The sequence below is a fragment of the Typopeltis vanoorti genome, chromosome 22 (assembly GCF_054136105.1).
Source record: "Typopeltis vanoorti isolate ZY-2024b chromosome 22, IOZ_Tvanoo_1.0, whole genome shotgun sequence".
Taxonomy (NCBI): domain Eukaryota; kingdom Metazoa; phylum Arthropoda; class Arachnida; order Uropygi; family Thelyphonidae; genus Typopeltis; species Typopeltis vanoorti.
In genome coordinates this window covers 48639294-48658570 of record NC_143570.1, presented here as the reverse complement: position 1 = coordinate 48658570, position 19277 = coordinate 48639294, and the positions used below count along the sequence as shown (strand labels likewise).

General features: G+C 32.1%; 1 protein-coding gene across 1 annotated transcript in view; it reads right to left on the bottom strand.

Moving 5' to 3' along the window:
* The window catches only part of LOC150094405 (uncharacterized), a 184784-nt gene that overhangs the window by 76573 nt on the left and 88934 nt on the right, over positions 1–19277 (bottom strand). Inside the window, exon 11 of the mRNA XM_090412461.1 lies at positions 13105–13179. Coding sequence (XP_090268587.1) covers positions 13105–13179 — 75 coding nt within the window. The remainder of the gene's footprint in view (positions 1–13104; positions 13180–19277) is intronic.

The following is a 19277-nucleotide window of genomic DNA, read 5'->3' as shown; positions in this document are numbered from 1 at the left end:
TCTACAACAAACGTTTTTAGAGTTTAAGTAACGTGATTGGCTAAAATATCAGCTGTTTGTCTCTGTAAAATAAGCAAATTCTAACAGTCGTATTGTTAGAATTTGGTACGACTGTTTTTTCTAGTCTGGTGAAGGTATCTACTTCAGATGTAGTAACAAATTGTCACTTATCACTTCATTTTTACTTTATTCACAAAACTACAAATCCGTTATTTGGTATGGTCTCTGTTTTTAATTCCCCCATTACTAGAATGTACGGGTGGTAAAGTTTTGAAATAAGTTTCGACTCGCAAGAAAAATAAAATGTTTACATTCAAATAACTATTTATGATCACAGCAAGCAAGAAAATCATCAGCTTTTCAAAGTTTGGAAATTCATACCCATTTTGTTTTCATCATTTGGTATCATTTAAATGAAGAACGGGTATGGGTATTAAGTTTGTTAATGATTTTGATTTTTCTCTTCCAAAGGCGATTATTATTTGATATATACATGTTGATTCATTTTTTATCTGCATGCTACGATATCATTTTTATTTTCTTCAATAAACTTTTTTAGAGTTTAAGTAACGTGATAGACTAAAATATCAGTTGTCTCTCTGTAAATAACCAAATTCTAACAGTCGTATTGTTTGAATTTGGTACGATTGTTTTTCTAGTCTGGTGAAGGTATCTACAGATGTAGTAACAAAATTGTCACTTTTCAATTCATTTGTACTTTATTCACCAAACTACAAATATGTGTTGTCAAGTTTTGAAAAAAAAAAAAGAAAGAAAAAAAAAAGTTTCGACTGGCAGTGATATGTTTTTAAACTTTTATCATGTACAAATATCTTAAAAGAAAAGAAAAATGTACCTTCTTTTCTTTTTTACATCAAGCTTTTTTAAGAGTTTGGTAACGTGATGAGTTAAAATATCTGCACTCTGTAAAATAACCAAATTTTTATCTTACTTTGTGTTGGGAAAGGTAAAATTTATATTTGTGTTATCTGGAGAGTATAAACCTTTTTTCTATACTAAACTTTAAGAGTTTAAGTTATGTTTTGGGTAAAATTATCTGCTTTCTCTCTGTAAAATCACCAAATTCTAACAGGTAGGATTTTCGAGTATGCGAACGAAATGTTTACAGATAACTCAAAAAAAAAAAAAATGTCAATAGGTAGCATTAGACAAATTTCTAAATACTTAATTACAGGATATCAGGTTTCCCATGGTCCTTGCATTAATTTCACATTAGTGATTTTTTTACAATAATTAAACAGAATTGCATTAAGGTATAAAGTTATGGATTTTATTATCAAATTCTAAACTGAATAACTGAGTAAAAATTTCACTGTGGAAAACACAACAGCAACACACATCTTTTGTTCATTTAAGTTTTACAAATGCTTATTTTATTTTGCTGAAATATTACTTACAACGAAAAAAAAAATCGAAACTTGTAATTACCTACAAATATTTCATAATATTTAGTTTACACTATTTTCCTGAAGAAAGAAAATTTCAAAGACTTTTGTAGTTCACTCATTATTTTACTTTACTGGACCTAAACACCACAACACAACACAATACGATAGCTGCACTGGATGAATGAATTGCAGTAACTGAAAAGACACTCGACTCGATTGTTTTTCTTTATAGTACTGTTTACCTGACCGTTCCTTCCAAATGAAACTTTCGCGCAGGTGACTCACAGACATGTTTTCGCATGCTGGTGGATTGATGTTGATGTGCGTTTATCTTACTTTGTGACATTATGGTACAAACTTTATCTCTGTGGCTCGAATTCATCCAAAGGAAGATGAGCGAGCTACCCATTTGTAGATATCTTTTAGTGATGTCACCTCAAACTGATAACCAATGAGATGAACGATCTCGCCATTGCAGATGTCCGAAATTGTTTGGATGGAAAAAAAAAATAGCATTATGTGTTCAAGGCTCCCCCACCCTCCCTATCCTCCAGAAGATGTCTGCTCATCTAAGGGAGATGAGCTAGTTTGCCGTTGTCGGATTTCTTTTAGTCATGTCACTTCCAACTGATGCTAAATGCTCCCCCATCCCATACTCTAACCCATCATCCCTCTCTCCTCCAGCAGATGTCTGCTCAGGCTAGCGGAGATTAGCGAGATTTTTATTCGCGGATATCTTTTAGTGATGTTACCTCCAACTGATAACTTTGGAGGAAAAAAAATAGCATCAGGTTGTGGAAGTGAAAAGATAGTCAAGAGGGTGACTGAGGTCTTCCCTACAATACTCCACTAACCCCTCTCCTCCAGAAAATGTCTGCTCAGCCTCGTGGAGATGAGCGAGCTCATCGTTTGCATCACTAAAAGATATCCGCAAACGATGAGCTCCCTCATATCCACTAGGCTGAGCAGACATCTTCTGGAGGAGAGGGGATGGTGAGAGACTAGGGTGATGGGGTTAGGTTGGGGGTGCATTGCAGGGAAGACATCTGTCACCCTCTGTGATATCACAGTATGAGAGACATATGTTCCCCAGAAATATCCAAACACATAACGACATTGTTGTCATGTTTTGTTTGGCTATGGAATTGTGGGTGATGTTTTTGAGATAAGATATCTTGGAATTTTCCCAGGGTGACACACATCCGTCATTGTCGTCATGGTTTATCCAACACCATGTAGAAACATGTCCGTGAATTATCTGCGCAAAAGTTTCATTTTGGAAGGAACGGTCAGGGTTAAGGGTCAGGTAAACAGTACTATAAGGAAAAATAAACGAGTCAAGTGTCTTTGCAGTTACGACAATTCGTTCATCCTGTGAAGTCATTGTGTTGTGGTGATTGGTATCCAGGAAAGTAAAGTAAAGTAAAATAATGGGTGAGCCACAAAAGTCATTGAAATTTTCTTTCTTCAGGAAAATACCACGAGACAAAACTCTTCACCTAGCTCTAAAAGGATGGAAACCGATTATTATTTTAGAAGACACGTACATTGTGATGTATTTATCCCGGACCACTTGGGAAAAATTACGCAGGAAGTGGTCTGATATCCTCGGCTACTTGCAAAGAAGAGTTGACTACGAAATGGACCTCGGTGATTGTTATATTCTGAAATGCCAAGATGGGGAACTAATACTTGATGATACAGGAGCTGATGGAAGTAAGGTTTTTTCTATTAGTTGTGAAGAAGCTGAGAGATTTTCAACAAAAATGTACGACATTGATAATCATTTACTATTTTTGGAAACTGAATTACCATCTGTCCGATTAATGGGAAAAATTATCGCTCAACATTTAAATTCATCAATGGTAAAATTAGACTTTCAAGATTTTATCCAATTCGATAAAGATTCTTTATTTTGGGACATTTACGAACATTTTACAAAAACTGTTTGTGTATATTTGCTGACAAAAGAATACACAGAATGTTTAGTGAGGCATGGTGTCATTTCCAGACTGACACAATATCAAACGTATGGAAGTGTGGTTACCATGGTATCTGATTTAAAAATTCTTTTGCGTGACCAGCTATTTTGATGTAATGTAACCAAGAAACAGTGAGTAACAAAAATTTTATTCATTGAACTCTTTGGAAAATGTTAAGAGTCTAACTAAATATTGTGAAATATTTTTAGGTAATTACATGTTTCGAATTTTTCTCAGTGAATATACTTGTAAATAGTATTTCAGCAAAATAAAATGTGCATTTGTAAACTTAAATGAACAAAGATGTGTTTTTGTTGTTGTGTTTTTCCACAGTGAATTTTTACTCAGTTATTCTGATTAGATCTTGATATTTAAATCCACAACTTTATATCTTAATGCAATTCTGTTTAATTATTTAAAAAAATCACAACTGTGAAATTAATGCCAGGACAGGAAAAAAAAAAAAAAGTGTTGAAAACGAAAATCCATGTATTGATTATTTTAGAAATTGTCTAATGCTATCTATTGACATTATTTGAGTTATCTGAAAACAAATCGTTCACATAATCGAAAATCCGAACTGTTAGAATTTGGTTATTTTACAGAGAGAGAAAGAGAGAAGCATCTAATTAAACCAACAAAACGTGACTTTAACACTTCTTTAAAGTTTGGCATAGAGAAAATGTTTGTACTCTACAGATAACACATATACAAATTTTACCTTTCCCTACACAAAGTAAGATAAAAACACACCAACAGTATATCCAACAGCATGTGAAAACATGTCGTTGAGTCATCTGCGCAAAAGTTCATTTTTGAAGGAACGGTCAGGGTAGGGGATGGTAAGTGTAAACAGTACTATAAGAAAATACCAGAGAGTCGAGTGAGTTTGGACTTAAGGTAATCGTTCATCCACTGCAGCTACTGTTTTGTGATTTGTGTTTGGTAATGCAAAAATAATGGGTGAGCCACAAATTCATTGAAAGTTTCTTTGTGAAAAGATCTAATTGTTTAGAATTTTGTAAACGAAAGTTACCATAAAGTATACGATCAGAGCTAATAATCAGTGAAATAATAATAAATAACTATTTATTTGTGGTGCCATATGAAGTAATCGAAGAAGAAGAATGAAGGAAAACGATTATGAAAAATCGACAGTGGGTGAAAAATACGAATTTTCACTTATCATTGGGATAATTGATGTACAATTTTTGTTGAATAGCAGTTCAAATTTATTTCCTAAAGAAATTTGTATTTCTGATGGATTTAGTGTAAGATATGCAGTGACAAAATCACCTTGTAGTTGGAAAGAATTACCTGAAAGAGTTAAAAAACAGAATTCTTGGTTAATAAAATATAACCATCAGCTGAAGTGGGAAATTGGTTCACTAGCTTTGGACAAACTAAGAGATTGGATGATAGAATCAACATGCAAATATCATATATTACTTGCCAAAGGAAGAGAAAAATCAAAAACATTAACGAAGTTAATAGGGAGGCCTGTTCTTGTTTAAATGAAATTGGATGCCCAAAACGTGAAAACATAATGTGTAATTTTAAATGCTTTTGGAAACATAACGAAAGATTCTGTGCTTTTAATAATTCTCTGAAGTATATGTATTGGATTCGAAAATATAAATATGCAACCCTTAATTTTACTACTACAGTAATAAATTCCCAACAAACAACCACCAAATGAAAATCAACTTTCAGATGATAATCACATTGTCAAAACCATACGATGGTAATTCCACAACCATGGAAGAACCTTTGATGTATTTTTCAATTTATTTATTTTCTGTATTGTTAGATTCAGTAAATACAATTTGTAAATAATATTTCGTTCAATAAAATGTGTAAATTAAATGAACAAATTGGGTGTCGTAGATGTGTTATACAAATTTAAGAAAGAAGATAACTTTTTTTTTTTTTCCCTTGTGAAATTTCATGCCACAAAGTAACCAGAGAATTTTTTTTTTGATTCATTGAAGTAAAAGTCTTATTTGTTCGTTATCTACAAACAAGGTTAATGAATGAAAACTAACAGTGTTGGAAAATAATTCATAAATAAAGTCTACTTACAGAAATAGGTTAAGAGCACAAGGAATCGAAGGTAAAATTAATAGTTATATTGGTAATTTCCCAGCGGAAACCAAAAGTTCGAAACAAAACACACGATTTCTCACCTACGTACAACAAAAGGCGACCGGATAAGGCTTAATGAGAAATATACAGTGTTGGAAAATAAATTCTCATATACTTTATATATTTATTAATTCTGCTCAGTTATTCTGTTAGAATATGACCTGTAAAAGTAAAATACGAAAATAACCAATCAATTTGAAAAAAAAAATAAATAAAAATTTCACTTGTCTGAATTCCATACTCTAACAGCAATCAGAATTCGAAAGCGGAAATAACACTTACCCTAAACAAAACGGCGCATAGAGCTTCCTACCGAGGAAGGACACCCGTGGGAAAGATTAATACAGAGAACCAAACGGATACTAAAGTAAATTAAGTAGTCCACTAGCTTTTCTGGTTATTTACAGAAATATCTATCAACTCCTATGTTTTGTGTGTTTTGTGGTGTGAATATATGTTAGCCACAGTAAGCTATAATGAAAAAGTGAAATGTTCTTTTCAGATTTGTGTTTGTGTTCTGTGAATACATGTTAATCAACAATTGGAATATTCAGAAAACCTACTGTAAAAGACTTAATGAGAAATATTCAGTGTTGGAAAATAAATTCACAATTTACGGTTGGAAAAGCGCTCGCTGGGGGATATTGCAATGACGAAACCTCACCATCTACGCTCTGTAATCTAAAGGACGAAGTAACTAGTTCAGGTTACAGTATTTACAGAAATTTCATTCTTTGTGGTTTTTGTGTTTGTGTTGTGGATATAAAATTGAACTATTTTGGAATAATCGAATTTCGAAGAGTCATCTGGAAAGCTGTAAGTACTTTTTTTAACTTAAACATAACTGATCGCATGTTGTTTGGTAAGCGTAATTCTAATACTGAATAGTTTTTTTTTTTTTTCCATAAGAATAATCATAGGTTATATATTAGAGTATCAACATGGACACATTAGCGATTTTTTATGTCTAATGTGTGTGTGTGTTTAAGGACAGGTACTTTAAGTATATAATTAATTATTCAGAAAAGATCGAAACATGAGAGCCATCACGACTTTCTCTAAGAATTCCCACACTTTAATAGGAAAGAAATACCCAAAATGTATTGGAAAATTAGTACAACCATCTAGAGAAAAAAAAAACTGTATGTTTGTCACGATTTCTTATACACTAATATATTTCCCTTTCCATTCAAAACAATAACGTCACTTATTTACAACTAACAAATGACGTCACTTATCTACATCTCATAACAAACATTCGCGTCACGATTCCTTATCTTACTTTTAGACAAATCAAAATATCCGGATGAATTATGAATAAAATATTAACTTGATTAGAATATGTATATAGAAGAAAATACAGATGAGGTATGGAAAAAAAAAAAAGTGTGTTGAGTGACATCAGTATATAATTAATTATTCAGAAAAGCTCGAAAGTCTGCCGCCATCACGACTTACTCTAAGAATTCCCACCCTTTAACAGGAAACAAATACCCCAAATGTATTGGAAAATTAGTACAAACATCTATATAAAATAATAATAAATAAAAATAAAAAAAAAAACCGTATGTTTGAGTGACACTAGTATATAATTAATTATTCAGAAAAATCTAATCACACCCGCCATCACGACATACTCTAAGAATTCCCATAGACGACAATGACGGATGTGTGCCACTCTGGGAAAATTCAAAGATATCTTATCATCACACCACGTGATATTTCTGATAGAAGGGGGGCCCAGCGAAATTCCAAACTCAATAACAACAAACATTCGCGTCACGATTCCTTATCTTATCTTGATCTGGTCAGAAGTGTTCCACCAATCACAACACGATTTCTTATCCACTAATATCATCCTTTCCATTCAAAACAACAACGTCACTTATTTACAAATAACAAATGACGTCACTTATCTACATCTGAAAACAACACACACCCACGTCACCATTCCTTATCTTATCTTGATCTTCATCTTGTCAGAATGGCACCACCAATCACAACACGAATCCTTATCTCTACCATCACCCATAATCCCATACGCGAACCAAAACACAAGAGCTGAAGCCAGTGACACAGTTGCCCACACGGAAATTCCAAACATCCCACACCCATGAAGCCATGCACATAATGACGTCATCAACCAATCACGTCACGATTCCTTATCTTATCTTGATCTTGTCAGAAGAGCATCCCATACTACTGATACTGCCAGCAGTCTACTATTGTATTTTTTCTCAGAACTCCCATATCTGTATTTCCAGTCTTTGCAGAAGTGTTTTGTTTTTAAACCAGCTCTAAGATCCATAAATTAAAATGGGTTTCAACATTGTCTGGTATACAGCTAATTTTTAATGATTTCTCTCCTCTTCCATATAAATTTATTCAGTTGCCTTCCTACGATACTAGCTATTCTAATTCTGTTGCCTATTTCCATATTTAATTTAATATGCCAACTTGACAAATGTATTACATGGCTTCCATTCACGATGCAGTTATTTCTGTATGTTTACTTTATTTAAGTTTTTGTTGTTGCTTTTCATATCAAATGTATTATTACAAGTTATTCAGTTTATCTTACAAACTTATACTGGATTAATTAAAACTATAACATCTTCATAAAATAAAGAGCTAAGATTAACGTCTCCAATTTTTGTGCCAATTTCCTTCATAGCTTCGCTTTCTTACATTTGTGTCACCGCTATGCTCTAAGAGCACTAGTTGATTGATTTGATTTCTTCTTTTCTCCTCTGCCTCCATTCTCGTACTTACATTTATGCAGTTGTTCTCTTTCCTATTGAGGCTTCTTATGTTGATAGTACCAATCTTGAACTTTGTTGACGTGGAGATAGGATGTGATTTGTTCCAGGATTTGATTATTATGCTAATAATACTAGTTTTTTTTTGTTAATGTTAGAAACATAAACTACATAAAAGTACCAATAGCATCTTTTTCCCCATCACAATGCTATTCTAAAGAAATTTACTACAGCAAACTACTTTGTGTTTTCTGAGTTTGCTACATCGAGGACTGAATATTATGCTAGACGTTTATATAGATTACTTTACTAGTTATATATATGGTATATGTTACTGATTTTCATTCCATTTTCTAAAGGTCTATATAATAAAAATAGTGTGGTAGGTCATCCTAATTTCCTTGATGCGAAAAATGGATTTCCCAAAGATAAAGAAAGGAAACTTATGGGAAAGTTAAGATAATTTCTTTCTTCTGCCTTCCTTGTTTTAGAATTTTATTTGCATTTCTATTATTCTTAGAACCTGTAAAACCTTATTGTCAATCAATGTACGCTGCACCAAACCACTACCAAGAGAATTAAATTGCAAAATTAATCGTCTTTAGCGTTATTAATTCATATACAAACTACAATAACTGAATATCAGATTACCATAAATGTTCAGCAATTGTTTCTTCCTATTACAAAAATCAACTCAGTAATACAAGTTTGATACATGCTGCTTTCAAGCTACTTCATGAAGCAATCAATAATAATGATGCAAAAAAAACTTGGGATGAACATTTACCAGTCCACTGAAAAATTATGTAATTCTCTACAATTAAATTACTTTAATGAAATCATAAATATCACTAACTGCAGTAAAATGAAATCTGGAATGAAGGGCCATAGTCTGCGGTTAAGCTCAATTGTGTGAGGTGTATATCAATTACAAAGAAATAAGCTCAATGATCTGTCAAGAAATGTAATCTTATTAGATTTAAATGTCAGAGTCAAGGCAAGTTTACCTATATAAAATGTACAGCACATGAATAGTTGGGTTTAATATTCATAATAAATTTTGCGATAGTCTTCAAAATTTTGCAATGAATCTTATGTCTATATCACAAGATGGTTGTAATGTAGACACTACATTCATCTTGTTTCTTATGAGCATTTCGTTTTTAAATTATCCCAAGGCAGAGTATTTCTAGACAGTAATATTAGTCACGCATGGCCAAATGGTTTAAAAGGAAAGACGAGTCAACTAATTTATGTTTCAAATTTAGTTTTTATGAAAAAACTAGTCACCATTATTATCAATATTGAACAAATGAAAAGGAACACAAAAGGCACTGGTATTTACATCAATACAAGGTACCTTACAGATGCAATATTTGTCGCATTTAATGATAATTCCCCCCCCCATAAGAATCCCAATTACAAAATAAGAAACATGCAGTATTCTCTATTGTAGAAGATGAATTTATAAATAAGGAATAAAATCGGACTTCGGTATTACATTAGTAAGTTGTTACAGTTAGAATGAATATATCAGAATCATAAATATTATCAAAATTTGCTCTTTGCATATAATATTGTACACTAGACAAAAATACTGCATACTCTCTACATTTCTTTAACTAAACTGAATAAAATCGTAACAAATTTGGTATGAAATTCGGAAACAAAGTGACGAAAATTTTCATTTGTATTTTCAGTACAAAACCTATAGCACAAGTAAAATATTTAATTTAATAATGCACAATTCTATGTGAGCATGACAAATTAAACACACGGTATAGAACAAAAGAATTAAAGGTGGTATTGTGTCGAGCCAGTTGAATAAGAGAGAAATTAGCCACAATTCTAAACTAAAAAAAAAGAATAAAAATGAGGATATTAGGTAAGAATTGTATATTATCATCATGGCGGAATGTGTTAGCACAATCAATCTCAGGTGGTACTGTCACTAAACGAAGTGGGATGTTAGAAAACATTTTTTTTTTTTTTTGCCAGGATAGAAAAAATTAAAAACATGTAGGTGAATTGATATAGCAAGATATACCCTTTAGAAGATTTAAATAAAAGGTCAGATAATATTACAGACTTTAGAGATTGTCCATAGGCAATTAGTAATGATGTAACCTTTTCATGACACACTATTATGTAATATACTGTACATCCCTCAGAGTAAACATCAGGAATTTAATGGTGACATTATAGACAGTCATATAAATCAAAGGAAAGTATTAAGTCATGTTTCAAAGAGAGGCCCTTATATAACAGTTATGAAAGTGGGGCTAAATAAATGCAAGAGCCCAAACTGGTGGCCAAAGCTACATTAAGTAAATGGAAGGAGACTGATTGATAACTAAATCTCAGGTACAATTTTTCCAATAATTAAGCATCAAAATTTACTAATCAGAGACTGGGAAATGACAAAAGAAAATAAAAATGGGGTGGAGAGTAGTTAATAGTAGTTAAGCGGAATGTGACAAATGCTTCCAGAAGTCACTAATGATATGCATTAAGGAAGGGTCACTACCTAGACCGGTTTCGAACTTTATAGTGGTCTCATCAGAAGGAGCCAGATCAAGTAAGATACCAAGGTTGAATTTATGCATTAGTCGGCATTATGCATTTGTAGAAGGTACTTTTTATTCTAGAGAAACAATGAAAAATAGGTTCATAAATAATTGGCAAATGTTATAGTCGAAGGCTATAACACTCTGAAGCTATTAAAGTAATTTACAGCCTATTTTTTGAAGGAATTCTTTTTTTTTTTTGTACAGATGGAATCATTTTAGAGCATTTATTTTTTACTATTTCAATTGAAATTTCTCCTTCTTGATATTTGAAGATAGCAACCTTTCTACAAAACCAGATAACTACAGAAAGAAAGTTGCAGTAAAATTATTAACCATTCCCAAATGCTGCCGGTATTGGTTATCGATTTAGATAACGGCTAGAGCATTTGTTGTGTTGTTACAATGCGTCTAACTTCATGCAAACCGCTAGTTATATACGACATAAAATTAGCTTTCTAAACTATTTTATCTCGCAGAGTTTCCCATTCATAGAGCCACCATACAAACCCAATATATTGGCAAAACTATTTGATTTTACAAGTAAGTTATTTTGTTGATAGAAATGGTATTTTTTTTTGTTTAAACAGTGCATCTGCTGCAATTTATGAGCATCTCTGTTTGCTTCCCGCTGCCTCTTCATCATCCATCACCACTCAAAGTGGAGCCTCGGCATAGTCATAAATCTGTTTTTTCTTGGAAAGAATAGGAATGTATATGTAGTGGTGTAAGAATGAATATCTGTAAATAAAATAATCACAACCACAGAGTTAAAATAAATATACAATTTTTATTGTTAACAGTGCATTAATTACAAAGATGTAGTTTTTTTCTTCCAAATAGCTGACCTGCATTCATATATTAAGTATTATATATTACAATGTCCAGTTTTAGTGCGATAGTTAGAAGAAATCATAGTTGATTCCGGTGAAGGTTCTAATATTAAACTTATAATTAAGGCTACTATTCCGTTTTTTTTTAATAGATAGTAGATGCCCCTCACTGAGGAGAAACTATTAATCATGATGCTCATGAATGAGATTTTAGATTCCAAAGTTTACAACAAAACTTTCTTTCATAACGCTCCCGATCAGGGTAAAGCGGATTTCAGATATACTTGAGGTTAGCATAATACTCCAATGTGGAGTCATTTTGAAATATTATCTTACTGTTATTCATCTGAAGTCTTCTTGTGTTATTATTCGTCAACGTACAATGTCCAGTATATTCTAGGAAAATGCTACGTCTCGTGTTTGCGAGTCAAAAAAACCTGAATAATACACTACTCACACAAAATATAACGAGTGGAACTAATAGAAGCTGATCAAATTCGACCACAGAAACTTGATGTAAACTCCATTATTTAACTTCGGCCAGCATGCATGCGGGTCGAAGTTAAATACCTGCCACAAAACTGTCCATGCAATCACAAACAGGGTGGCATATGAATATTGTTCAGGTTTAAAATTATCCCAGTTGAGTAAATGAGGGTATTTCCCTTTCAACAGTTAAATAAAATTAAAATTCAAGATAAACACAATTCCATTGATTTTGATCTAATAAAAAAAAAACACTTAAAATTTATAGTTTGTATTTTTGAAAAAACAAACTGCATGAAAGAAATGGGAGATCGAATGTTAAATATTGTTAGAAGGAAAAGACTTAAAGTAGAATACAGAGTGATGGATGGATAAAAATGGACAGCAGATGATAAGGGTGTTAAAAAGTAAGCATCTGGGGTACAAAAAGTAAAATATACTACCTTAGAAATGAAAAAAAAAATGTATTAATTGATGTTTTTATAGTATAAAGGCAAACTTCCTTATATACAAAAACAAACTGACTGCCTTGCGACTAATTAAATCCAATTCAACTTTTGAGCAGTCCCTTTAAACTTATGAACTACACAACCAAAAAGGCGTAAAAATTAAGAAATAAAAAAATAATAAAAAACCTCAGTTGTCTGAATGGTCTTCGTAAGGAAAAAAAAATTAATGCTCATTCATCATTGCTCCTTAAATGTTGGATAGTTATCTTGGGGAACACAGTTTGTCGCTCATAGCAGCTTGCCCAGTAAAGTTAGGAGCTACAGGTACGTGCACTGTCAGTCGGCCATCGTGTTAATCATTCTCTCCGCAAGCAAAGGCCTTCGCCTTACCGATTTGCAGGAGACAAAGCAGAGAAAAGCTCACTCTGCTTCTTTGTTCTCGGTCAATAACGCACTGAGTTTTAAAACCATTACCTCAGAATATCTACAGGCTTCCATGTCACAAGACTGCTCTTGCATGGTTGCGCCATAGAACTGGTTAATATCTCCCTGTAAATAAAAAATGAACATTTTTACCACAAAATCGTAATGCTTAAAAAAGGTGTATAAAATTGTATCTGGCTCTTAAACTTTTAAAGAAAATGTCATTATATACATCTGTTTCCACCCTAAGTTGTTTTCTATTTTTAACATATTTTCGAACCCCTACTTTTGGAAACAATCATGAAACATTAAAACAGTTGAAGGCCCTCAATATATGGGGTAGTGATCCCACACCAGAAATCTTAAATGTCATGTTTAGTCTCAAACTAACCATGACATTTTTAGTCTGATCATGTTAAGTGATCTGTCCTAAACAAGGTCTCCTCACTGTTTACCTTTATATTTTGTTGCGTCTGTTTTATTATCTTTTCATTTGTAATACTTATTCAGTGTGTTACACATCCAATTATATTAAGAGCAATTACTCACTGAATTTCACTAAATCCTAATAAAGTGTTTGATCCTAAAACATATTTCATCACAAGAATATAGAATCATTGCAATACACTGTTTACATAAGAGAAGTGATTCATGTATCACAGTAAATGTGTATGCTTTTTTTTTTCCCATCAGGTGCAATACCACCACTGATCATGTTAAGTTTCTAGAGAGGTATTCCCAGTTCACCGAAACTAACCTACTGACTGTGATATCGGGATTATCACAGAAAAGAGCTTCTTTCATTACCACCTATAGTACTATTACATTTATTGTATAAAAGTTCGCAGTTATTTTTTTTGATACACAGGAACCAACAACGTTTTTAATGTGTACGTTTAATTAAAATTTCGAAATCAGATCTGTAGGAATGGTATTATGTACTTCATTTTGTGGAAAACCAGACATACATGCATGCATACAGTTTTATGTAATTTTAAAAAAATAAGCACGATTTTTAATGTTTAGTTAGTTTATTTTTCTTCTTAAAGAAAACTGCTAATATTAATAATGCAATAGCGACATCAGTAATTTAGTGACAACTCGCATTCTGTGGGGATACTTCATCGCTTTTCCTATAATTCTCTTGTATTTTTTTTATTTATTCTTATATATAATATGGAAACTACTCTAGAGACAATTGAATTCATGTAGTTTATCATAACAGATAAATATCTGTTAACCTATTTAATTTATTTGACATACGTTAAACTATTTTGTAACATATTCTCATTATAATCTGTCCTAAACAAGGTCTCCTCATTGTTTATCTTTTGCTGTATCTGTTTTATTATCTTTTCATTTGTAATAGTTATTCAGTGTGTTAATACTAATAAGGTAAAAAGTCTACACTTTCATTCCAAATCAAAGATTAAACTCAAACTAGAGGAACATCAAAAATACTAGTATTAATGAAAGCTAATGATTAACCTCAAAAACTTTTATTCTAAGTGATATTTAATTTTTATGATAAAATAGAAAAGGTTATTGTATTTAAAAGATTAAAAAAAAAATAGTATTAAGGCAGCAAGTATTTTTCATACTGAAGAGGCATTCTTAATAAAAACAGAAATAAATGAACACAGATTCAAATTTTATCAATGTAAAGATAGATATATAAATACTAATACAACAACAAATCTCATATAATTCTCTGACGTCATCAGTAAAAAGTGTCCAGCGATTTTTCTGAGACAGCATGCCAATTGGTTAGCTATAATGACAACACGCTCAGCGAAATTTGGTCTTTTGTGTTGAATCAGTGGCAATTACACCTGCATTTCGAGTTAGGTTTGACCGTAATGAAATAGAACAGAACAAGGAGAGAAAAATGCTAAATTTGAATAAAGATGTATATACAATAAATTTTTTAAAATTTAATTATACATTCGGTAGAATGTATAATTAAATTGCAAGAATAAAATACTAATGCGCTTACTAGATATTTTAACTAATGAAAAATAATTCTCTCTTCCTTTTTATTACATTGTTTCGAATTATTAATTTCAAACAACCTAGTGATGTATAAAAAACTACTACACAACTGATGAGCTCGCTAAGTTGCACGTAGATCTCTTTCTCATCGTAAACCTTAAATACGCTTATTCAGAATTTAATTTTAGCAACTGAAATTGTAAGCTATTTAGTGACAACTGAAGTTAATACACGAGAACACTAAGATTTTACTTAGGAAGACTCAATGCAAATCTCAAATTAAAGATAAAATCTATACCTTTAACAACACATATCCATTTCATATAAACAGGTATCTTGAAATTTCTGTTATAGAAATAACAGGATCGACATACACTACAATTTCCATTGACTTAATGGGTTGAAATTCGAGATGCACGTGTTTTATTCCATTAAGAGTTAATGGAAATTTTGCTGAAAGGAGTTCTCTTATTCTCTTGGGATCGACAAAGTCATTCACAGTGTGACAACTATCTGTTCTGAAAGCTTGGAATAACATTCTCATATTACAATATCCACGATATGAAATAGATTTTATAATAATTGCCTTAGTACCAGTATCCATTAGTTCTGCTTTACATTTAAAAAAGAAAGATGTCAAAGACTTGCGTTTCTTCAGTATTGAATACAATAAATCGATAATGAAATTCAATATCTAGTTAATTACCAAGTAGGCAAACGTTTCGTTTGAATAGTGTAATGACATGGTAACTCATTCTAAATTAATTTCATCAGTTGTGATCACTTTCAAAACATAATACTTTAAAAAAAAATGTTTCAGCGTACAACACAAACCGAAACCAATATTCAAGAAAGATGGGAATGCCTTTTTAGAAGATTCTTCGACCCATCCTCCCCATTCCTTCTTAAGGAATGGGGAGGATGGGTCAAAGAATCTCCTTTGAAGAAGAATCAAACTGGATATCCCAAAACGGCATAACCACAAGGAAATATTCCAAAGTTGGTCAAAAGTGCCTGGGGGGGGGAGAAATCCTGCTTATTTTTCTCTGATTTCAACGTTTTTTGCAAAATAGCAAACGTCCTTTCATTAACTGTGCCGCAAAATTTGTTGATTATCAGGTTGAACACTTCTGTTGAAAAAAAAAAAAAATGATGGAATGTTAATATTCAACTGGAGTTACACGAATTCGAACCCTAATGACATAATTAAAACTGGAAATCAGCAGCTCCCATAGAGTATTTTGCTGAAATGTCTGCTCCGATTTTACATCTTTCAAAAAGCAAACAATGTCTTACTTGATAAATAAAATCAATGATATTTGTAATCCTTCGTTTTAAGAAGTATTTTATACATCCTTGTAACGACACTAATAATGGTTAAAAGGGTTTCAACTGAAAACATCTCGGAAACTAAGGTTTTCTCCAAAAAGACAAGTAATCAGACACTCTTTTTATAGTACATTACAATATCGTGAATGTACAGTTATTTTATTTTCAGGTTATTTATTTTGTACTTTATTTTATTCATTACGTAGTTCCGATATCCTGATCTGTAGACCATAAATAGAATTTCCCCATTCATCTCGGGTCAATGATAGGACGGGTTGAGTCACAAATTCATCTCTGACCATGATATAATCACAGATCTCAATACTCCAGCAGGATTCAAATCTTTATCCAGCTGGTTAGAGAGTATGTTATTCGCGTGTCCAACTAATCCAGCAATATACTGTACGTGTTGTCTGTATATTGACGAATATAATCACTGTATTAAAAATAACTTTATTTTATGAACATATAAAAATTAAATTGGCGTTCTTTTAGGAGGTTTTCATAAACAACAATCAAAGTATTGTTGCATAGCAGTAGGTTTTAACTTCTTTTGCTGTAATTATTGCGATGTCTGCTGTGTAGTTTTATCAAAGTTAATTTTCTAAGAATTGGAATTTCCACATACAGGAGAAGGATGAAATAATCCACTTACTACTTGAAAGCTCTGTTTCGTTACTTCAGAATTGGCGAGATGCTGGCCTGGGAATATTATACGCGACATCATAAATGGGCGATTCCAGTGGGTTATCGTAGTAATACTGGTCAGGATGCCTGCTGTCACCTATGAAATATATGGTACGATTATAATGAGGAAGAATAAAAAGTTCAAATTATAATTAAGGACTATAATTAATAGTAATCCTAATGTCCCACTGCACAGTGTGAATTCATTACCATAAGTTATCCTAAGACAGCGATTTCTTTGATGAGTATCCCATTACATTTCGGGATTTATGCTAAGATTATTAAAAACGCTCTCTAATCATATTTATAGTCCTTCATCACCACTTTGGTCTTGTCGTTAAAGAAAATACTAAGACGCTCCACTAATGTCGCACAAAAATCGGTCTGCAGGAATAGTCGTATTTGGATTTTACTGTTTGCGAACGGTCATTTCCTCGATCTCATAAAAATTAAGTGAAGTAAAGTTCGAGTTTGTTTTTTCTCCTAAGAGTGAACATTTTTGTTAGCTCTGGGATGTATTATTGGTCTGTGAGGATGAGAAATTTGAACACGTCCTTTGACCTTTCACTGAATTAGTTCCAGGAAGACCTGCAAGTAAGTATTTGGAGAAGAAAACCATTGAAGAACACTCTGGTGAAGGTTCAGACTCCTTCCCGAAACATGCGTCGATCAGTAAGCTGTGGTTCATGTATCGTTCATAGTTAACTTCACCAACTAACCATTAATTTCAAAAACAATAACTCCTACAGGTGTAACTGATATTTAAAGTTGTATTTTATGCGTTTTTCACCGTAGACAGACTGACAAAATTTGCTGAAATTGGGTGTCATAATACACTGGTGTCAATTCTTTCATTATTGGTTTAAATCAGACAACGTTTATTGTCGTACAGAATTACGAGTATTAAAGATCCAAATCAATTATGAATGTCATAACATAAAAATTCCTCAACAGCACTGATGGTCTCATGCACCAGGCAAATTGGGCATAATCAGTATAATATCCATGCGATTTATGTACGGCTTTTATGATAAACACTGCACAACGAATTTAAAATTTTGTTTTCTCTTTTAAGCAGTTTTATAAATTCTGGTGCGTGGAAGTCGAACTAAAACTTTATACAAATAAAAAGGAAAATAATTAAGACCTAAGCATCAAATATCCCAATTATATAATAATCAAGATTTTTGATGTTTAAGTATTTCATTGAGCACATTTTCGAGTCTACCTAATAATAAACCAAATTTTAGAAAACAAAATGGTCAGTTGATGGAACCTCTTTTAGGATTCAATGCTGGCAGTGTCTAATTTAGTTGGAAAGATGCGAATCCCTGAAATGGATCTTTAATGGCATAATGATGCATGGATTTATAACTCCTTAACATCTCCTTCATATTATCAACAGTTCGAACAAACCGAATTAAAGGGTAAACTACTGGACATTGATTCTTTTGATTTATAATCAATAGACTAAATACGCTAGCGTGAAACCTCTTATTTTATATATAAAAGTGATTGGCTTGGACCACACTACTCAGCACATGATCCACTAAGTAAGGAACTCTATAAAGTTGTCCTTATTAAGAATAACTGGATTAATTGTCGTTGATGGACTAGTCATTTTTGAAATATTACAGCTCTGATTCTAGCTAACTAGATTCTGTTCAAAAGGTAATGATTAATTTTCTTAAAGTAATCATTAAATGATAAAATCTAATAAAGCATTAATTTATTACAATTCTGAACAAGTAAAAATATTCTTTATTTAGGAGAATTTAATAATTGCAAGCATAGCAGTCACATATTTGCAAAACAACGTAAATAAAAATTTATTTACGTCAAACACACAAACGAAAGAAATTGATAAAAATTTTCGCAAACGTAAAAGTTATTCTGAATAACTTCGTTTAGGGAAAATAGGCTTGTTTGGTCATCTATCCATTAAAAGTTTTTCAATTTAGGCAATAAGATTTCCTCGTTAAAAGATAACTAGTATTTATTAGTGTAGCATTTTCTTTTCACTAAGAACTTTATTAAAGTTCTTAATGAAAAGAAAGTGTTTTTAGCAAAAAAAAAAGAGCAGTGCGAGAGTATGCTTAGTCTGCAGTAGTGTCTCCGTGTTCGTAAGGCCATCCGCCATCTTCACTACAATTAACAATTTTAGTCTTAGCGTGTGATGTAACAGGATAACGCGTCATTGGAAGCAACATCTCCTT